Here is a 22,916-nt window from a genome sequence, read left to right on the forward strand (position 1 = left end):
ACTGTCCATTCAGCTGCCCTAAATGGATGGGAGCCCAGCCCATAAAACTAGTGACAAGGCAAGCCAGTGAAGCCCCACTGCAGCTGGGGAGCCTTTGTAAGGGCTGTGGGTGTGGAAAGCATCTGAGGAAAGCTTCCTTTCCTTTCCTCCGAGCCTTCATCTTCCTCTTCAGCTTCATCTCTGAAACCTGGACCCTCTCTCTGCCAGCTCTTTGCTTCCTCACCCTGCCTGAACAGGAAACTGCTGTGGGCCCCACTGCTACCTATTAATAGCCCCAAGGCCTAAAGAAGTATCACCCCTTGGCGGAACTGCACTCCCCCAACCAAGGCCTCTCTGTCCAGCAGCACACCCTCACCTCCTGCCAGAGCTCGTTTCTCAACCACTATCTTTGTCAGGCGCTGTTTCCCAAACCTCCAGTTTGTAGGGCTACCCTGTGGTGCAAGGTCCCATGTGCAAAGAGCATCGAGCTGGCTCTACAGAAGCTCTGAGCTTCAAGGCCTTCACCGTTTGCCTCCAAATAAAGGAGCGCCTTCCCATGTGACCCTGGCAAAGATGACGCTGAACCGTGAAACACTTCTCCTCCTGCACCACTACACCCACCCACTGTCCTCCAGGAAGGGTTCCGGGTGGCCGCTCACCTGCCGCTGGGCTGGGGCTCCTCAGCTGGTCGTGTCTCCAAGGGCAGAAGCACAAGCGGGGAGGCTGGGGTGGCTGCAGCGTGGTCTTCCCCATATGGTGTAGGGGAGCCCCCAGTGGGGGAGAGCTCAAGGGGACCAAGGGATGAGGCTGACTCCTCGGGGGGTGAGGAAGAAGAGGTCAGGGGCCAGGCTATAGGCAGGGGAGGGCACGGAGGGCCTGGCACCCCATGGCGGTGGCTGGCCCAGGGTGGGAGAGGGGGAGGTGGGAAGGCAGGTTCTGGGGGTGTGGGCAACTGATCTGGACCAGAGTGGATAGAGGATTCCCTTGACCCTGGTGGTGATGTGGATGGTAGGCTGGGGGGATCTTGGCTCTCTTTACATAAGAAGGGATTTGAGGCCTCCTCCTTCTCCTCCTTCTCCTCCTCCTCTGAGGCCCACAGATCAGCCTGCTGAGGGGTGACTGAGAGAGGCCCAAACCCCTCTTTGGCTAGTTCCTGGCTCTGGGTTTCAAGGCTCTCACCTGTCTCTGAAGTCCCCCAGACCTTCTGACTCAGCAGAGTTGAGCTAGTTGAGTTATGGGTTCTGGGCTTGGGTCCCTCAAGACAGCTGGTGGTCCCAGACCCAGGAGCTCCAGTTTCTCCAACTAGCTCTTCAAGTTCTGGCTCACCTATCAGGGTCCCAGATGGTAGGCTGTACAAATCCTCCAACTTTGGATTTACCTCCTTCTCCTTAGACTCTTGGGGACCAGTAACCAATGCACTTGGGGTGATGTCTTCTATATCTGGCCCCCTGCTACTCAGCCTCCCTGTAGCATTCTCTTCTTCCTCTTTGTCCTTGTCCTCTTCTTCCTCCTCCACCTGGGAATTTGAGGGTGTGAAGAGGCGTGGTGGCTTGGGAGGTGGTGGGCCAGGCCATGGCCCCTCATCCAAACCCTGCTCAGGCTTTGGCTCCGGCTGCAATACAGGGATCCCCCCGCTCCCCATGGGGTGCACAGTGTCTGGTGATTCAGGCTGCACCTGGGGAGAAAGCACCTTATCCGATTCTCCCTGCAGGACAGATGAAGGGACCTCTGCTGTAGGAGAAATGGTGATCACATCCCAAGGCCAGGAATCCTCTACTGTGTTCAGTTCCTGAAAAAGTTGGCTTCCATCTTGGGGCACCTCCTCATCCTGGACCCCAGGGGTGTCATCGGAACCAGGAAGTCTCTCCCACACACTGAGTACTTCTGGGGAGCTGAACAGAGACGCCCCACTATCTGCTGGACTCTGCCCGGCTCCCCCTTCCAAGGCAGGAAGCTCCCGGTCTGGTGTTGAGGCTGAAGCTTTCAGGTGCAGCTGAGCTGCTCTGGAAGATGGGCCAGTCCTGGAAGCCCCCTGAAGGGGTCCTGCGTCAGACATGCTTGAGCGTGGCTGGTCCAACCCTGAGTCCACAGGAGCCTTGGACTCCAGCCACGTGCTGCTTCCACCTCTTCCTCCCCCAGCTCCTCTCTGGGGCTCTGTTGCTCTCGATGCCATGGTCCCAGGGCCTGGGTCTTGCAGTCCCTCCTCCTCCAGCCCCATTCCTGCAGGGGCCAGGATCTCACTCCTGGCCTCTGGCTGCAGCCTGCCAGCAGCAAAGATGTTGAAGGTGTCGTCCCACTCAGGCAGGGCTTTCCCAGGGGAGGCCAGGGGGGCCAGGCTGGCCCTCGAGGCACTGGGGAGAGAGGGAGCAGGTGAAGGAGAATTTAGTGCTATGTTGGCTTTGATCTCCTCGAAGAAAGGATTGTTCTGCAAGGAGGTGAGGAACGGGTTGGTGACCCCCAAGAATCCAGATGGGGTGGCTTCAGGGACAATGGTGGCAGCAGCGGCAGTGGCAGCAGCGGGGGAGGCGGCTGCAAAAAGGTTAGTGCTTAGCATGGGAGCAGCAGCGGGAGCAGGAGTAGGGGGGGCCAGAGCCCGGGGGGAGCAGGGGTGAGGAGCAGCTGGGTCAGATTCTACCTGAGGAGACACGTCCAGGCTGTGGAGAAGACAAAACCATGAGCCTCCTGGTTAATGCTGGCACTGGAAAGATCCCTGCCAAGTACCATCCCTACCCCCACCTGCAGGCCAGGTGCCACACCACCACATGGGCTATATGCAGCCACATGACCAAGGGGACCCAAGGTGTCAAAGGGAAGGATGCTGGGAGAGCTCATGGACAAAAAAAGCTGGAAGAGGACCAAACAGGAAATCTGGGGTTGCAAACTGAAATGGACTATGTTTTCCTGAGCTCTTGCAGGAAGAGGTAAGTATGGAGCTGTCATCTGGCAGGACAAGGTGTCTAATAGAGCTTGCCACGTGCGGAGGGGCTTCTGCTAACTGGCTAAGGAGTTACCTCCTACTGCCACCCTCATCTTACCCCTTTTATGGGCCAGCTTTCAAAGATGAGATAAAGTGATGCACACTAAAATCAGCCTTCACTTTCCAGGGCACAGACAGAACCCAGAACACAATAAAAGAGAAAAGCAAACCAAACATTCTAGTGTGGGCAGGCTGCCAGTGACCTGTGGCTGACCCTGCAGTCAGCCTGCCATTCAGCAGGGTCCCTCCTCACAGGCAGCTCCTAGGCCCCTTACTTCACCCCTCCTACCTAAACGACAGCATCCAGGGAACCTCCTCCTAGCCATCTTTCCCAGTCAACCAGCAACTTCATAGAAAGTACTGGTGGTAAACTGAGGCAGCTGAAGCCAGGCTCTGCTAGCCAGTCATAAAGGAAGGTGGGTTATAGCAGGAGAGCAGGAGCTCTTCCAAAAACTCAAGGTCTAGACTAGACAGGTTGTACACGGGGACTGAGAGGTGAGGCCAGGAAAGAGCCCAGGTCAGCCAGAGGCCAAAGAGGCTCCAAAAACAAGCGTGGAGAAGGAGGTCAGCCTCCTTAGCAGGACACAGCTAGATTCACACAAGGAATCAGCTTTCAAAGCTGAACACAGTAGAAACAGGAGGATCAGAAGTACAATGTCATCCTCATCTACAGAGCCAGCGGGCTGGGGCTGTAATTCAGTTGGCTGCATGTTTGCCCAGCATGCAAAAATTTCTGGGTTGCATTCCCAACACTGCGTTACCACAGGAGTTAAGGGAATTAGAAGCCACACACCAACCACCACTTGGGTCACAGCCTTGCTTGGAGCATCCACAGAATCCAAGCACCCAGGAACAGAGCTGGGCCACTCTGAACTCTAGATGACACAGCCTCTCTCTGGGCCTCTCAGGATGACTAGCCCTTGTGGCCCCATTAGCACTGCACAGCAGCAAGCTCAGCCCTACATGGCCCCCTACCTCCCCCCACACACACACACTCACCCTCAGGCTTGCAGCAATCAGCTACTAGTCAGACTTCAGGGAGACGGGCACCAGGGAAGCAGACTAGGCACCCAGGCTGTTAGCAGCCTCCTCCCCACCACAGTTCCCCAGAGATGCACACAAACTGGTTGGTATGGAATCAGCAAAGGGCTCTCTCTTGAGGCTGGGGTTCTAGGCAGCAGGCCCAGCAGGTTTTCCAGAGGCAGCAGGGCTTGCTAACACCCTGCCTGTTTTTGCTTTCAGAACCCCTCCATCTTCACTCTTCCTGATCCATACAAAGCACACACCCTTTTGGTTGTGAGCCTGGACTTTAACAGCTAAGCCAACCCTCCAGCAACCAAGCACACATTCTGAAGGTCATCGGTGGAACACTCCTGCCCTACCAGCACACATGGCACAGGGCAGCAGAAGCCCATTCTTCTGTGTGGTCTTCTGTGCAGGCTGTGCCCTGAGAACACCACGGCACTCTGGACCCACCGAGCCAGCCTGGCACATCCTCCCCACACCTCCCCCGGGCAGTAGGGTACAACATATGCTGATTTGTCTCTCTCAGGGCCAAATTCTGGGAAGAGAAGTCCAAGCAACTCTGTCTCTTCAACCCATAGAAATAAGCCTCCAGGGCCTACAGGAAATTTAGGACAATTGGTTGAACCTGCCACTTGATGTGTGAATTGCTAATCCACTGCAATGCATCTCCTCTTTAAAGTTTTTTGAATAGTGTCTCTCTGTGGAGTCCAGGCTGATCTCAAACTCACAACAATCTTTCTGCCAGGACCTCCTGAGTGCTGGGATTACAGACATCTGCCACCATTCCCAGCTGCCCTTCTCCTCCTTAAAAGCCACACCCTGGGGCCATCCCTGTAGAAAGAAGTGAACTTCACTACCAGCTGAAGGTTTCACTATTCAGCTTCCTTGGGTTGAGATGAGCTCCGTGGTCCTTACACTAGTCACAGAGGTGACTCTACGAAGGCTACTCATCAGTCCTCAAAGGTTAAGGCCAGCCTTCAAAACACCACCTGTAGACAACACGCCCTTCGGGCAGCCACCCCTCCGGTATCCCCTAAGATGTGCCCAATTCCCAGGGAACACAGGTGGCCTTGGCCTTGCCTCAGGACCCCGTGAGCAGACACAGAGCAGCCTGCTAAGCTTAGGCAGGGACCCTTGCATCTATCTTCCAAACCAGACTGACGCTAACAGAGTACCTGTTCTGGGAAAACAGCCGCAGGAGGGACAGGAAATATGCTATATATGCTAACGCTAGCTAGAGGGCACCGAAGATGACTTTCTGCAACCACCAGGTTCTCTCTACAATACATGCTAACGGCCATTCAATTACGCTCCAGGCTCTCTGTTGCACCAGATTTACACCGCGCCCCGCCCCCCCTTAAACGTATTTTCACATTTATATTTGATCCCTTCCTGTTTTCAAAGGTTGCTGTGGAAGGAAGGAGCAAAAGGAGTAGCTGACATGCACTTCACTCAGAGGCCAGCCGGACCACAGCCAAACGCCAAGAACTCAGCAGGCCCTGAGGCCCCGATGAAGCTCAGTCCCATTCCAGCCTCACATAAGTAGGGACCAAGGGTAACAGCCACATGTCAAAAGAGGCACACCATGAAAGGAGAACCAGGAGGATCATCTTGCCAGCTACTGAATTCGGCAGCACTGCCTCAAGCCTCTCAACAGAACACGAGTGCCACACAGTCACTAGAGGGCGCTGCTGCCCTTATTCAAACCAAAGTTCCCGGCTCTGCACTGGGTTCCCAAGCCCCGAGGCCTGGGGGCTGGCTCTGCAAGTCCCAAGGAGAGATCCTCCAGCTGTTCTGGTTCTAACCTGCAGGTGCTACCCTGAGCTTCCTCGTCTCTCAGCGCTCTCCCTAGGACTCTAAGCAAGCATTCCAACCAATAACTGCTCCTCCGGCCTGCTTTGCCTCCCACTACAGGCACCCAAGGTTGGAGCGCAGCTGCAGTCCCTGAGGGTGGCCCCTCCTATGCCACCTGGAAGGTCGGCCCAGGGCCTGCTCTGAAGCTGCCACCTACAGATGGGATGGGCCCAGGGCAGGCAGGCAGGGTACTTAGATACCCTGGCCTGTGATGAGAATCCAAATTCAAATGAGAGCAGGACAGAAATCCCTTCTTTCTTCTGTCCATCACTGCCATGAGTTTTCTGGACTCTGAGAGGCCATTAGGAGTCAGAGAAGCACAAGGGAAATGGAGGGGGAAGCACACCAGAAGTAAAACTAGGGGCTGCAAGGTCCCGCCCCTCTGCTGGGAAACAGGCACAGCACCGTCTGTCAGGACTGGACCCAACCTTCTGAACGTGAGAGGGAGACTTGCTGAGGGGAGAAACAACTGGCCAAGACCCTGGCTGGAACTGCTACCAATGCTGGGCAGCAAGACAGACTTCTGTGGCCTGCCCTAGGAGACTGTCCTTAGGGCCCTGCCAAACAATACAGCAGTTGCTCTGTCTCAGAATAAGTAAATGGGGGGGGGGGGGTCGGAGGCTCTGACCAGGACCAGGGGAGAGATCTGGGCACATTGCCAACAGCAGTCACCAGCATTCCCAACAGAGTATGCACCAAGGTCAAGAAACAGTAGGCCTTCGTGGGAGGACTTCTTTCAAGGGAGTTGCCATGGCCCCTTCTCAGGCTAAGAAACAACTAAGGGTGAGGAGGAAGGATGCAGCGGCAAGTGTTTAACTCCTGTGCCTCAAGGGGATAAGATCCCAGAGCCAGGTGGGTAGCAAGAGGAAGTCATCCGGCTTCAGGGAGGGAACAGTGTCTGAAGGTGCAGTTCCCAGTCTCAAGGCTTCATTAACTTGAGGTGAGAAAGCAAGAGATGGTGATCAGGAAACCAAGAGGCCACACAAATGTCCCCTCTCTTCCTTTGCACTACCAACTCAAACATCAGGACCTGAGCCCATCTTACCCCACAGGACCCTCGTGGCACTGTCTCTTGCTACTCACCTGTGTCGATGGGCACAGTATGAGCCCTGGCTCAGGAAGACAGGATACCCCACTTAACCATGCAAAGCTAGAGCCCAGGCAGCCTGCTCCCTGCCCCTCCCAGCCCCAAGCCCCAGGGGCGAACACCCGACCTCCTTCACATAGCACCAAAAGCAGTCTTGCTAAGTATGTACCTGGGCTTCTGAGTCGGTTCCTTGGATTCTCTCAGGCCAAACCAGCTACTCTTGGCCTTTTCCTCCCCTGTGGATGAGTGGTGAAGGGAGGCTCCCAGGGAAGGACTCCCTTTCTCCCCAACTGAGCCCCGTCGCCCCAGCTCATTCCGGCTCAGCCCCTGGTGGTGGTAGTGGTGATGAAAGAGCCCCATCCTGGGCTTCCGCTCCTTCTCCCCGACAGCATCAGACGATGCCACCATGGGTGTGGCAACCTGAACTGGCTTTCCCTCTGGAGGCCGGGTCCCCTCTTCCTCTCCAGAGCCACCAGCCTGCCTGCTCAGCTCCTCATGTCCAGGCACTGCCTCTGAGCTGCTGGCGCCTCGGCTGCCCCTGGCCCAAGTGTCATCTGAGGACCGAGGGGGCTCCTCAGAGGACCGAGGTGGGACACCGTGTAGGGAGCTTGAGGGTGGAAAAGGGCCTGAGATGGAGCTGCGGTGCCGTAAGGGGGGCTGAGGCTCCTCATTGTACACATGGCTCCCATTGACACAGAGGGAAGAGCGGGAGGTACCATCAAGGTGGCCTTGGAGCTCAAGAAGGGCCCGGGGAGGAGCTGCTCGCAGTTGGCTGGCCTCATCGCTGTACGTCCTCTTGTGGGTGAGTAGCTTGGGAGACTGTGTGGAGTCCCTGCCTGGGAAGGAAATGGCAGAGTGTCAGCACTTAGAAAGAGGAGCCCAGTTTCTCTGCCTTCCTCACCACCTGGGAAGAGCCCACCCTCTCCCCTCGCTCACCCCCTTCAGAGGACAGCCAGCTGCTGTGACTTGGTGAGCGGGTGAGGAGCTCGGCCCCAGGGCCCTGGTAGGCCAGGCTGCCACTAGCGGAGGACAAGGTGCTATCAGAGCCCAGCGAGGTATTGGACTGTGTGAGCGAGGACTTGCGTAGCTTGTTGCGAAGAAAGAAACCTTTGGCTTTGCCCATCTTGCCCAGGCTGCCTAGCTCAGGGTCCTCCAGTGCACTGCTTGGAAGAATCGCTGAGGCAGATTCTAGATCGTACTTCTTCTTGCCCTTCACTTTGTCCTTGAGCTTACTGAAGGGGGACCGTGGCTTGTCCTTCATGGATAGGTCGAACATGCTGGCACTCAGGTTGTTTCGTGTGAACTGGATGGTCACCTGGATCTCACCACGCTCCTTTTCCTTCTTGCCCGGCTTGGAGTGCAGCTTGTACCACCTGAGAGGGAAAACAGGACAGAGCTCCGGTCACAGGCACCTCAGAGTCCTCTCCCAGACCAGCTATAGACACACTGCTACTCCACCAGCTCCTGCCCTGGCACACTAACATGAGGCTGGAACTACCAGGGTAGCTGAGAAATTCACAGGCTTCTCTACAATGGAGAAACCACATCCTGGGTTAGAAAAGCTCCTCGGGTGCCACTGCGCAGAGCAGCCGTGACCAGGCCACAGTGCCTCCCAATAAGCTCAAAGACCCCACAAAACCTCCTCACCCCTACCTGTAACTCTGAAGCCAAAAAGGGTGAGGCTGGGCCTATTGAGAAATGCCCTGTTTCTAGGTCCATGGTATAAACAGTCCCATCCATGACGGACATTTTCTCCTCCAGCCAGTCCTAGCAGGTCGTACGCTGAGCCACCAAAAAGAACACACAGAGGCCCAGGACACTAGTGTTTGTAGACACAAGCCTCACCCGTGCACTGACTCACCACAAGTCCTTCCAAGATTACTTCTGTGAAGCGGAGGAGCAAACAGGCATGCCTGAAACCTGAAGCAAGAGAGCTGGGGGAAGGATGCCTTCATCCACTCTCCTCCCAACCCCCATCCTGCCAAGGATGTCATCTCCCTGCTCTACAAACTCGGAGTAAGGCCTGGACTGAGAACACTAGGCAGGCAAGCAAAGGGGTACTCAGGGCCAGGTTCTCATCACTCCCAAGCCCATGTGCCTCAGCTACACCCTTCCCACGGAGTCACACAGACAAGTCCTACTTTGGCCACAATGGTCCCACGTGTGAAGAAGGGTGCCTCTGCTTTGTTTGTTTTTTTGTTTGTTTGTTTTTAGAGACCAGCAGGCTGGCCTTGAACTCACTATCTAACTGCAGTTTGCCTTGAACTCCAGCACCCAAGTATTGGGATCATGGGTGTGCACCACCACGACTATTTGGCCCTGCACCTCAAGAGCACTCAATATATTGTTGCCAGGAAAGAGCAAGTGGACTGCTTGGTTCTTTACCTGTTGAGGTACAAGCCTGTGTTCACTGAAAAATCTCTCTCAGAAGTTTATAAACAACAGCCCAGACTTGAAAGTTGCCAAGGTGCCCTTCAATAGATGAAGGCATAAACACACTGGTACAGACAGTGGAACTGTATGCAATGATAAACAAAAAAACAGAACTACAGAACCATGAAAAGCCACAGGAAGATTTGTGAAGGAAATCAATTGAAAAGGAAGCCAATTTGATAAGGCCTCACAGATTCCACTGTATGACATTCAAGAAAAGACAGGGCTATCAAGACAACAAAGACACCTGTAATCCTACCGCTGGGAACAATGAGGCATGAGGACCACTGAAAGCTTGAGGTTAGTCTAGGCTACACATCTTAAAAAGTCAAAAGGAAACAAACAAACAAACAAAATCAGTGCTTGAAAGGAGGCAGAGGGAAGGGAACAGGAATGAACAAGCAGAGAATTTTTATGAATAAATGAGTAATTTTTATAGGAATGAGACTACCTAGATGATGCCATCGTGGTAAATAGGTGTTTCTTGTTTGTCAACCCAAAGACTGTGCACTTCACAGAATGAGCCCTGATGTATAATCAGCCAGGAAGCAGAAGCAGGATTACCATAAATTACAGGGCAGCCTGGACTACACAGGGATTTCTAGGGCAGCTAGGGATTTCATTGAGAAGCCCTGTCTCAAAACTAAGCAAAAAAACCTCTGATACCTTAATTTTGGCCTCTCAGCCTTAACAAACGTGCTACACTGTTGCCAGATGTTAGCAACAAGAAACTGGTGTTGGCAAAGGGGTGTGTGGAACATTAGATGAAATTCAAACTTTAATTCACTTTCTCTAAATCAAACACTAAAACTGCTTTCTTAAAAAGCAAAACGATAGGGCTAGGGAGATAGTTCAGCTGTTAAGAGCATGCACGGATTTTACAGTGCATCCACATCAACAGACTCACAAACACCTGCAATTCCAGTGATAAGTGAGGCCCTCTTCTGGCCTACACAAGCACTGCACGCACACACGCACACACGCACACACGCACACACACACACACACACACACACACACACACACACAGGCTTAGTAGATTCCATGGCAGACTTTGTGATGTTATTTTACCCAATATAAATAGCTTCAAGGGAAGAGCTGCTTTAGCTTCGGCTTCAGTTCATGGTCCACACCTCCCTCGACTCTGAGTCCCTGCTGAGGCTGCAGGAGCACACGGTGGATGCTGCCCACCAGGAACAGGTGTGGCCAGCGGCATCTCCTCTGGGACACACTGATAGCTGGGACCACTCACATCAGGGACAGCGTGCCCTGGCTTTAGGAGTCCTCTGGACGAAGGTCCTCACAGACTTGCCCAGAAGGCTTCACTAATACACCAGATCCTTCTGGGTCTAATAAGGTTGTGGAGCATCCTGGTGTAACGTGTGGAAACAGCAGATTGGGATCAGGTTCACTGGTGACACTAAGACTGCAGAGGTTCTCAGAAACAGGGCGTTAATTTTCTCTCAAAGCATCACCCACTGGGACTGGAGACGCAGTTCTGTTGGTAGGGTGTCTGCGACATGAGCATGAGGACCCGAGTTTGGGTCCCCAGCACCCACATACAAATCTGGGTGTGAGCTTGTGTGTCTGTAGCCCCAGTGCTGGGGGAGAGCAGGATACTGGGGCTTGTTGGTCAGTGCCTATAGCTAGTCCGTGAGCTCCTGCTTCAAAGGGAGACTGTCTGGGAGAATGAGCATTGAAGACACCAGAAATTGACCTCTGACCTCCACAAACACTTCCCCCCCACCAGTATATTTACACACACACTCATGCACTTGCCTGCAGTTTGCTTATTTAACAATTGCAAAGAAGGAAAGGCACCTTTATGAAGTGGTTGGAGTACATCCTTTAACTGAGTGCCAGCTTTTTACACTCAGGGTTGTGACCTCCATAGAGGGAAATGAATGTGGAGGTTGTGAAAATTTTGCAACAAGAAAGGTCTGTAAACGTGTAAAAAAAAAAAACAAAACTTACTTCAAAGTCAAACCCAAAATGACTCCAGGGTGTAACTGCCTCCGGCACCTTTGCTGCAGCCTCAAGCCTCACCACCCAGCAGGTGTGCTTCGTACAGTTACACCTTCACACCACACCAGCAAACACTGCCCAGCACCTCAGCCCAGACTCCAGACTGTTGTGAGAATCACCACACTTAGCTGCACACCAAGGTCTCTGTCTTTGGAGAATCAGTGTAGTCCCAAGCACAGAGACCTCACACTTCCCGCCTTCGCTCCTCGGCATGTGAGTGGCACAGCACAGTCTCTGGGCTGCATTAGGACGCTGACTTAAAAACGGCTGTCTGAGAGCTGGGAGGGTGCACGGTTAGTAAGGTGCTTTCCACACAGAAAAGAGCTTGGGACTGCGTTTGGGCCTGAGCACCCTTGTGAAAAGCAGCCGGGTCAGCGGCGTGTAAGCATGAACCTGGCACCAGGGAGCAGAGTCAGCAGATCCCTGAGGCTCGCTGGCCAACCAGAGTAGCCATCACCAAGATCAGTGAGAGACTGCCAGAAACAGGTGGATGGTGACACTGTGTGGTCCTCTGGCCTCTACACACACACACACACACACACCACACACTCACACACACGTGCACACACACAATTCACATGCATTTGTAAACACACACACACACGAAAAATTCCTAGAGTTGAAACATTAAATTTATGAAAAAGAATATGCTCAGCATGCAATCATCTATGCATGAACAAAAGCTTAAAAACAAAAAGTACAAAATCATTAAATGGATTTTGGTGGAATGAGAACACTTTTTAGGAATCTTTTAAATGGCCCTAACCATACTCTTCCTATTTTGCAGTGAATATTCGTGTGATATGGTGATCTCAGCATTGCTTATTAAATCAGAGTTTATGTCAGCTCTAAAAACTATTGAAGATATTCCACATTCTGCAATACCAGTTGTCCAGCCAAGACTTATTATTGGTAATATAAGTTTTTGTTCTTTAGAACGAGTTTCACTATAAAGCTTTATCTGACCTGGAATTCATTATGTAGACCTAGGCTGGCCTATAACTCTGCAGACCAGGCTGGACTGGACCTTGCAGCAATCTTTCTGCCTCTGCCTTCTGAGTGTTGGGATCACAGGAGTGCATGCTCTACCCCACTGAAATTTAATTCTTTATGTAAAAATAAATTCCTTCATCTTATAAGTATACAAATTTGTTTTAGAATATTTTGGGGAGGGGAACAGGATTTCTCTGTGTAGCCTTGGCTGTCCTGGGACTCACTCTGCAGACCAAGCTGGCCTCAAACTCACAGAGATCTGCCTCCCTCTGCCTCCCAAGTGCTGTGATTAAAGGTGTGTGCCACCATGCCCAGCTTAAATTTATTTTTTAAATTAACATATTAAAATTATGTATATAAATATATATGGGGTGTGGGTGTGGAGGGGTAGTACTTTGGCTGCATGTATGTCTGTGTACCACACATGTGCAGATGCTTTCAAGACTAGAAAAAAGCACTGGAATTCCTGGAATTGGAGTTAGGCAGTTATGAATCATCATTTGGGTGCTGGTGTGTCTTCTGGAAGAGCAGCAAGTGCTCTTAACCACTGGGCCATTTCTCCAGGCCCTCTCATGGTTTCCCTCTTCTTAGACTTATTCTATGGGGTTGGGTGGGAAACGTTCACTTCAGCAGCACATATGCTAAAACTGGTACTTTACAGAGATTATCGTGACTCCTGCACAAGGATAGCATGCAATTCGTGAAGCATCCTATTAGAAAGGAAGAGTGAAAGGGAAAAAGTCACGACAGAATAACATCGAATGGTCATGCTATACATTTGAAAATTACTTTTCTATTACTGGCCTTTCAGATGGTTTCAGGTCTGTCCTTAAAACATTAAATTTATATATTAATTTCATGTATGTGTCCATGTGGGGATAAGGGATGCTTGGGGGAAGAGAGAGGGATTTGCTTATGTGCCACAAAGCGAATGTTAGGTCAGAACTTTCGAAGTCTGTTCTGTGTGGGGCTTAGTGTATCAGGTGGTCAGGCGTGGAGTAACTGCCTTTACCTGCCGAGCCACCCCACAGGCCCTCTAGTGGGACTTTTCATTTTAAATGTCCACAAGCCAAAAAGAAGGCTCACTGTTTAAGAGTGCTTATTAGACAAGCAGTTGGACCTGGGTTTGAATTCCTGGAACTCGTGTAAAAAGACAAGCGTGGACTGTGTGCCAGCACAGACATGGGGGACTCCTGGAGCTTGCTGGCCACCAAGTTCAATTCCCAGCACCCACATGGCAGATCACAACCAACTTTTTAACTCCTGTCCCAGGGGATCCAATGCCTTCTTCTGACCACTGAGGATCTGACCACATACACACAATACAAGCAAAACGCTTGTATACATAAAATAATAATATATATATATCTAAAACAATTTTAGTAAGTTAAGTAATAGTTATTTTTAAAAGAAAAGTATTTTTAATATATTAACTAAGGCAGGAATGGTGGCAGTTAACAGTGCTTAGAAGGTTGAGACAGGAGGACTGGTCCAAGTTCAAGGCCAGCCTGAACTACATTAAAAAAAAAAAAAAGCCCTCTTCTCTCAAAAACAACAACAACAAAAGTTATATTATTTTATAAAGAAACTGAGCTTGACAGTACACACTTATAATGTCAGCACTCAGGAGGCAGAGTCAGAGGGATTCCTGCAAATTCAAGCCCAGCCTGGGCTATTTGTGAGTTCCCAGTCAATGAAGGGTACAGAGTAAAAAAAAAAAAAAAAAAAAAAAAAAATCTGTCTCAAAAAATAAGAGAAAAAAAAGAGAGGGAAAGGGAAAGAAAGGGACAAGGAGAGGGAAAAAGAGAACAGAAACTATGAGAGAAACACTACAAGACAGTTTTCTTAAACAGAAACTACACAAAAGACCCCAAAGTATGCAGCGCCCCCCATGAACAATGCCACACCCACAGGTGTTGCTCTGAGACTTCCAAACAGCAAGCACATAAAGAAAACCCTACAGGCTTCCAAAGGGGAAGCTGGTTTACAATTGATGAATGATAGCTGGACCCTGTCCTCATTATCAAAGCCACACACAGGGCAATGGATATCTCCCAGGATCTGAGGGAAACGCTTCTCTCTAGTGTAGAGGTCAAGCAAGGATGAAGGCAGGAGAAAGACAGGTCAAGGCGTTAGCGTTGCTGCCAACAGGCTCAGAGCCCACCATCCACACACAGTGAGGCAACCAGTCCTTACTGGGGAACCCTTTCCCTCACAACACTGGTAACTTGGGTGTCCTGGCAGGTACAGGGGGCTGGGTATGGGATTGGCCCTTTTTATAAAAATCCTCTGTGTAGCTAGGCATGGCAGGTGCACAAGTACAGTCCTACCTCTGAGGAGGCTGTGGTAGGATGATAACGAGCTCAAGGCCAGCCTGGGTTAAATAGTGATATCCTGTCTCAAAGGGGGTGAGGGCAGTAAGGTTTCTCATCCAAATATACAGAATTAGGTCACCACAAGAGGAAGTGGGCTGCATATGGTGGCCATGGGCTTGTTTTATTGTTGAAAAAGGGTACTGTCATTTGAAAAAGGATCTTGTTATATAGTGTAGGTTGGTCTCTAAATTAGGATCCTCTAGCCTCAGCTTTCTAAGTACTGAGATTAAGGTATGTCTCACAGTATCTGGCTTCTCAGCCTTTAGGGCTTTAAAGACTGAGGCCCTAGCCACTTTCCCCAAATCCAGACAAGGCATCACCCGGAGCAGAGAGATGCGAGAGAAAAAAAAAAGGGTTTATGGACTCCACTCCAAGCCGACCCAGACCCTGAAAAGATGATAGGTGGACCATGGACATCCTTGGTGCTTGGCCTGAAGGTCATATGCAGCAGGAGAGAATTCCGGGGTAAGAGAACTGTCTTATCCTCTGTGGCTATTTTTGTACTGCCTGAATTTTTTATAAGGAGCATCTATCACCACTGTAATAGAAAGGAGAAATACCAGGCCTGAGCTCCTGTCTTACTCTTCAGCTTCTGGGGCCACCAAAAGGGTCAGCTGTCAGGACTTCCCCAAGTAAAGGCAGGACTGTCAGCAGCACAGGTCGAGGCTTGACCCGTCACTGCCCCATCTGATACTTCTCCCAGGAAATTTAAGTCTCTCTCTGGAAGCCAGGAAGGAAGGAGGGCTTTGCTCAGTGTGATGGTTAATTTTAACTATGATCTGAATGATGGAAAGTTAGCCAGTAAGCAAGAACGTCTACATGGGTTCATCTATTAGGGTCACTGGGAAAACACACTTTAATGAGGGCACTGTCCCACAGGCTGGGCCCTAGACTGAACAAAAAGGGACAGGGGAGCTAAGCATTACAATTGTTACTGTCTGCTTCCTGACCACTGTACACTGTGACCAGCTGCCTCAAGTTCTTGCCAGGATGACTTCAGCACTACCATGGTCCTGGACGGTACCTCCAAACTGTGACCTAAAACAGACCCTTCCTCCATTAAGCTGCTTCTGAGGGTATTTTAATCACAGCAAAGGGGAAAGTAAGCAGTTAAGACACTCAGCACTTCTCAGATTCTCTTGTCCAGAGAAGACAGAGGCTGCAAACGCTGTGGGACACAGAACATGTCACTCCTTTTCTCACCCAGTACCTGTCTGGTGCCAGTCCAGGTGCCTTGAGCACCCTGAGGACTGGGCCAGAGTTTAGCCTTCCTCCAGAAAGGTGACCCTACTCTTGCTGAGATGGTAAGGACCCTCACCAGAATTCTTGCTTCCTCATTCCTGCACTAGACAAGCCCTCAAATACAGCCCACCTGGACCTGCCAGGCACCAAGTTACTGGGTGCCTAGGGGAAAGGCAGCCCAGACAATGCCTAGTGGGCTGATACAGCTGACATGCCACAGAGCCAAGCACAGAATCTTCCCGCAGCCTGAGGCTCCCCACTGCTCCGTCTGTGACAAGGTGCCCGCAAACAGCTCTCTCCTAACAATGTGCACCCCTCCCTCATGCCCAGGACCAGAAAAGAGAACGTAGGATCTGACTTTGGAAGCTCTCAAGTACACTCCTCCCTCTGCCCCTCCCAGGCCCAAATGATTGGGTTTGTCACAGCCCTGGGAACACCAAGGCCCATGCTGATGCCTGGCCCATTCAGGGTTGAGACCCAGCCAAAATCCATCAGGATCTGACCAAAGCCTCAACAAAGCCTGGACCATGGGGTACAAGGCCAGAGCTCTACAGCCAAGGCCCAAACTTCTGGGCATCATCAGTGTAAGATTATTTTATCTGTTAATCTCTCCCTCTAGAGACAACAGGACTACTTAAAACTTACTTAACTATGAAGTCTGGACTGGAAATGTAGATAAGACAGACATAATGATGGGGCACCTCATATGTACACTCAGCTCTGGGCAAGAACAGGATGGATGGGCCCTGCCTTATCTCCATCAAATGTGCCAAGTCAGAGACCAAATTTTCCTCCACATGGTTTTATCCTCAAAGACACTCAGGTGGAAGCAGAAGAATGCTTTGTTGCCCTGGGCCCAGCCAAGTCAGGACATGCTTTTCTATCCCTTGTTTGTTTGTTTGTTTGTTTGTTTGACAAGAGTTTGTTTGTTAGACAAGGGATATTGCCCAGACTGGCCTCAAATTCTTAGTTCCCCTGCCTTGGCCTGTCTGATGCTGGGAACACAGCTATGCACCATCACTGCCAACAGGACATGCTATTTTTGTTGTTGTTCTTTGGTTTGGGATACTGTTACTGAGATGTGGGCCCCCATACATTCTAAGTGCTTTACCACTGAGCTACAATAAACCTCAGCCTTGACTTATTTTTAATGTTTTATGATTTTCTGCCAATTTTCTGCAGAAGCCAGAGGAGAACATCAGCTCCTATAACTACAGTTACAGATGGTTGTGAGCCGCCTTGTGTGTGTTGGGAAGTGAACCAGGCTCTTCTAGAAGAGCAGGCAGGCTCTAAACCACTGAGCCATTCTCCAATCCCCTAATTATTTTTGAAACAAGTTTTAACTAAGTTGACCTGGTTGACTTTGAACTTGCACTATAACACAGGCTGACCTTGAACTCTGATCCAACTTCCTAAATAGACCTGTGCTACCTGGCCTAGCCAAAACCTACTTCTTAGGAGATGACCAGCCCTAGGTGTGCCCACCCCTCTGCAGAAGGAGCCAACATGTCAGAGACAGCACAGCTGGGGAAGGAACCAGCCTCACAAAGCACTTCCTGTAAACCGAGTATGCTATGATGGATTCTGCCTCTTTTCCCCAAAACCACTTCTGAATTGCCACAGGAAAAACCGTGTCCCCCACTCAACATATGCCCTCCTAACACATACTTGTTCCTCACAGCACGGGCTCCTCAGTCCCTGCAGCTGGTCATTACTCATGTATCTGCACCCAAAAATGCTATACACGATGCACTTCCCAACAGACAAGTTAGTACCTTTCATACTGCAAAAGAGCCCTGGCTCTGGACTCAATCTTGGGCTAGCTCAGTCAATAAAGCACTTGCCATACAAGTATAAGGACATGAATTCAAATCCCCACAACCCATTTACAAATGGGCATGCTGGCACACATCCACAGCCCCAGTGCCTCTACAAGGAGATGAAAGCCAAATACAGGAGGATCTTTAGAAGCCCCTGGACCGTCTAGCCTGGCTGATGTAGTGGCTTGGCTCAATCAAGATGGAAGGTAAGAACTGATACCTGGCGGTGTCTTCTGACCTCCACACATCATACACATACCCTAGATGCCTCAGATATTTCCCAAGAGGCTCCATTTCTGCCCATTTCCCAGTGGTGATCAGGCTACTGCTGCCTGGAGCCACACAGTGTAAGAGGATACAGACAAGCAAGCCAGACCAAACCAGCGTTAACCTTATGGGGAGCTTGCTACAGACTGGGTCCTGCATGGCTTTTATTGCCCAGTCATGGAACTGCTACTTCCACTGAACTGAGAAATGGAGGTTTGTAATTTGCTCACGGTCACACAATTAGTAAGTGGAGTCAATCTGAACATGAAGCTGCCTGGCTCCAAGCCCATGTCCTTCAGCTTTGAAGTTCAGTATCTCTTTGGGGGTACCCTATGAGGAAGAAGATAGAGAAAGCCAAGTGTATTTCATAGAACCCTGAATAGGACTTGGGGTAAATCAAATGCACCTGGCCTGCAGCTGCAGCTCCCCACAAGCCTCAGCCTGTCAGGGTTCTTCTGCCACTTACACAGGTGCCTGTGGCCACTGCCACATTATCTCTCCAAATATTGGGGCTCCCATGTTACACTGTGTGGTAAAGTGGAAGTGAAGGCTGGAAAGCCCAATAGTACAAACCTACCTAGGGCCGTAGTCTGGTTACTGCGCACTGATGACCCTCCCACCCCCATCCTGCAGTTCTCTGGGGTCACAGGGAAGAGTCTGAGGGCTGAGTCCCAAGACTACATGTGACCACTGGACTTTGTCAAGGAGATGAGCTCGGGGAGATGCTCAGCTGACAGGGTTCTTGCAAAGCTTCCCCACAGCCTAGGTCTGGCCTCCACGGCTCTGTGCAAGGAGGCTGTTCTCCACGGTTTGTTTCTGTTTTGTTTTGATTTGTTTTGAGACAAAGTATCATGTCCCAATGCTGGCCTCCAATTTGATAAGTAGTCGAAGATGACCTTGAACTGCCAGGACTGCATGAGTGGGCTACTCTTGGCTTTTTGCAGCGCTGGGGATGGACCCAGGGCCTCACACATGCTATGTAGGCACTCTTACCAACTGAGCTGCTTCAGCAAGGTTTAAAGGAGCCACAGTTGAGTGACCTGTCAGGGGTCCAAGTCCTGGGATCATGTGACCTCTGTGAAAAGGCCTGGTTCTGATACCCAACCTCTGAGAGAAGATGCCTGGCAGACCTAGGAAGTACCCAGGATCAGCAAAGGAAGAGGCTAGGTGCTGGCCTCTGGCCTAGTGCTTGGCCCTAAAAAGTCACTGATCTCCTCACCACTCCACTACCAAACACAGCCCCTCACTATACTAATCACACAGCATACTGACCTGCCCTGATCCCTTCACAGCCTGTGAGATCAGGGTGGGAAGTAAAACCTGAGTGATAAGAACATGGTGGGACAAAGTATGAGATCTTAACCACTGAGCCATCATCTCTTTAGCCCCTCTAACTGAAACATCCAAATGTATTCATTTGTGACAGTAACAGCATAATGGCAATACACAGAAGTTTGTCACACATAGAGGTTCCATATTGATTGACAGCTGTCAAAAGCACAGCCACCACTGCTCTAGTGATCCACATGACAAAGAGCACAGAACCAGATGACTGGATTCAACACAGGACAGCAGCCTATGTCTTTTCCCATGTTGACTACTGCTGGTGTGTAGGGTTTATAGCCTGTCCATTTAGAGAACTGACTCTGAGAAGAGGTCCATGGGCTTCGGAGGCCAAATGGGCCCACAGCACAGGGAAGACTGAGAATGCCCAGGAATGGAGCATAGCAGAGGGCCAGACCTCCCCTTCCTGCACCCGCCAGGCTGAGAGTTTCCAGCAGAAGGCAGAAGGCAGGCACCTCTGCCAGCTCCCACCCAGGAGCATACAGACCTGGCGGTCAGCAAAGAGCCCTCAGGTTCCCCAGCCTCACACCTGGCCATCGATCAGCCTGGTCTTTGAACACCCTGAATGCTATTGAAGGTGATGGGGGGTAGGGGACACAACCAGGCGGGGGCCTGCCTCCTAGGGAACAGCAGCAATTGATCATGTAACCAATATCACACTTTCTGCTTCCTAGCCCTGGTCAGCAGTTAAAGGTACTAGCTTTTCCAGACATGGCGTTGCATACCTTTGACGCCAGCGCTTACACAGAGGCAGGTGGACCTCTGTGAGTTGGAGGCCTAGTCTATGTAGCCAGCCCAAGACAGCCAGAGCTAAGGAGAGAGACTGTCTCAAAAGTAAGACAGAAAGGAGATGGAATAGATTCTAGACACTCCCTCCATTCTGTCTCCTATACCCTAGATGCACAAAACAGTGTCCAGCTGCTTTGCAGCCTTAGAAGGCACTAGAATATCTGAGCAGTAGGCTGACTGAAGGGGGAATCCCATCTTTGCAGCTTTGGGGAGGTCATTACCCACACTAGGATGGGACTTTGAGGGGATACAAGTGCCCTGGGTTCACCCACACCCCTTTACATAACCCCTCAATGTGCTCATACCATGCTCCTGTAAATAAGCCTAATGATCCACTGGATCTCCAAGCTGCACCGCATAGAACATTTGCTGGGCTGATGATCGGGTGGGACTGAGGTGTCCACAGGTGAACACAAGGCTCAGGTGGTGGGGGGAGCATCTTTAGGAGTTGGAGTCAGTCACAAAACAAGAGAATCTCTACAAGGGTCTAAGGTAACCCCATCACAGATTCCCAGTGAGAAAAAAAGGAGAGTGAATGAATCAGAACACCCAAACGTTCCAGAATATTCTACAGCTATCTAGATTCAGGTGCTGTGTGAAAACACAGGCATGGTGCCATCCTCACATATTAGCACCCCTGTGTCAATATCCCCCATGCCAAAACCTCCTCATGGCTATTGGCTATCTGCATGTTCTCCTAGCTTTCCCAGTTCTCTCTGTTCCATACATAATCCAGTAGAGGAACTAGAACTCCTGTGGCCCCGGAAATAGATCCCTCATGTTCCCATTCATTATAATTCTCCAGACACTAGACACCTTGGCATGAGTCCTCCCTGCCTGGGTGCGTGCTTCCTACGTGAATTCAGAGGCAGCGGGTTCTCCACCCTTGGCTCTGCTCAACTGTTAGGAAACTTCCTCTGTGTGACTTTTCCTGGAGATGTGAACAGCCATCTGTTCACTGCAAGCTGGCACACAGCACACATGCCAGCGCCATTCCTCCCAGAGGCACAGGGGTCCTGCCAGCAATGCCCTATAGAGCCAGGCCTCCACTCAAATATTCCAGGGACAAGAACAGAGTGTCCTGTGGAACTCACACCCTGGAGAGGCAAATAGGGGAAGATGGAGGTCATCACAGAAAAGCACAGATGAAATGTACCATGAAAGGGATGGCCAGGGGACCTGGGAGAGATCACAGGATGGGCTACTTATAGTGGGCCTGAAGGATGGGCAGGGAAAGGGGAAGGTAGAAGATATTCTGGATGGAAAGAACAAAAAGCGCAGGCACTGGACTGGGCTGCAAATAGCAGACTTGGGGCAGATAGGAGACATCCTCTACCATACAAGAGAACTAGGACTTTCTTTTCTTGTTCTTAACCTTTTTGAAAGATATAATTTATGATTTATGTGTATGTGCATGCATCTGTGTATGAATTTGTGCACATGAACACAGGTACCCATGCAGTCTGGAAGAGGGTATTAGCTCTCCTGGCACTGGAATTACAGGTGGTTGTGAGACACTGGACATGAGTACTTGGGACTAAACTCAGGTCCTCTGGAAAAGCAATATGCACTTCTTTTTTCTTTTTTTTTTTAATTTTTTATTTTTTTATATTAATTACAGTTTATTTACTTTGTATCCCAGCTGTAGACCCCTCCCTCAGCAATATGCACTCTTAATCACTGAGCCATTTCTCCAGTCCCTGCTATTTGGTTTCTGAAATAGGGTCTCACTCTGTAGCCCAAGCTGGCTGGGAACTTTCAGCAGTCCTCCTCCCTCAGCCTCTCAAAGTGCTAGGATTACAGATGTGAGCCACCATGACTAAGACCTGTCCTGCAATGTATTACAGGGTGTGGCTCAAGGCCAGAACTGATGTACACTGGTGTAGGGAGAGAGAAGATCCCATGGAAGGGCAGCATAGTGAGAAGAGACAGGGAAGCCATCGTGGAACCAGCACATCCACGGTAGATCCCAGGCCAGGCTGGTCCCCAAACTCCTCATTAACAACAATTTTGGATAGTGTTAATAAACAAACACTATTTTTTTTTTTTAAGTAGCACCAGCTAACAGCCTAAAACATAAATTTAAAGACATAATACTGGGCCAGAGAGATAGCTCATAAAAGCGCTTGCCACTAAGCCAGGTGACCTGAGTTTGACCCAAGGGACCTACACGGTGGAAACAGAAAACCTATTCCAGAAAGTTGTCTTCTGGACCTCCACATGTGCCTTATACACCTAGATAGACAGACAGACAGATAGATGAAAGAAAAAACAATCCATGCTTGGTTGTGGCAGCACACATCTTTAATCCCAGCACTCAGGAGGCAAAGGCAGGTGAATCTCTGGGAGTTCAAGGCCAGCCTGGTCTACAGAGTTCCAGGAATGTCAAAACTACTCAGAGAAAGCCTGTCTTGAAAAACCAAAAAGGAAAGAAAAAGAAAGGAAGGAAGGAAGACAGAAGGAAGGAAGGAAGGAAGGAAGGGAGGGAGGGAGGGAGGGAGGAAAGGAGGGAGGGAGGGAAAAGAAAAGAAAACCCTGGGGCTAGTGAGATGGTTCAAGTAAAACCACTTGTGACACAAACTGGTGGCCTGGGTTCAATCCGCAGAACCACTGGTGGAACATGACTGCAGGAAGCTGTTCTCTGACCTCTACACCTATACTGGAGTGCACATGTACCTACTCATAGGGACACCGTCACACAATAA

General features: G+C 50.6%; 1 protein-coding gene across 4 annotated transcripts in view; it reads right to left on the reverse strand.

Moving 5' to 3' along the window:
* Rab11fip5 (RAB11 family interacting protein 5) overlaps nt 1-22,916 on the reverse strand; it is a 37,757-nt gene that overhangs the window by 4,910 nt on the left and 9,931 nt on the right. Inside the window, exons 2-5 of one of the 4 annotated variants that reach the window (XM_060383635.1) lie at nt 7,860-8,296; nt 7,093-7,759; nt 1,670-2,330; nt 639-1,495 (exon numbers count right to left, since the gene is read on the reverse strand). In XM_060383635.1, the coding sequence (XP_060239618.1) occupies nt 639-1,495; nt 1,670-2,330; nt 7,093-7,759; nt 7,860-8,296 (2,622 nt within the window). Of the gene's footprint in view, nt 1-638; nt 2,634-7,092; nt 7,760-7,859; nt 8,297-22,916 lie in introns of all 4 variants that reach the window. The other 3 variants (XM_021634526.2, XM_021634523.2, XM_021634527.2) reach the window with 3 other exon arrangements.

The sequence above is a fragment of the Meriones unguiculatus genome, chromosome 5 (assembly GCF_030254825.1).
Source record: "Meriones unguiculatus strain TT.TT164.6M chromosome 5, Bangor_MerUng_6.1, whole genome shotgun sequence".
Taxonomy (NCBI): domain Eukaryota; kingdom Metazoa; phylum Chordata; class Mammalia; order Rodentia; family Muridae; genus Meriones; species Meriones unguiculatus.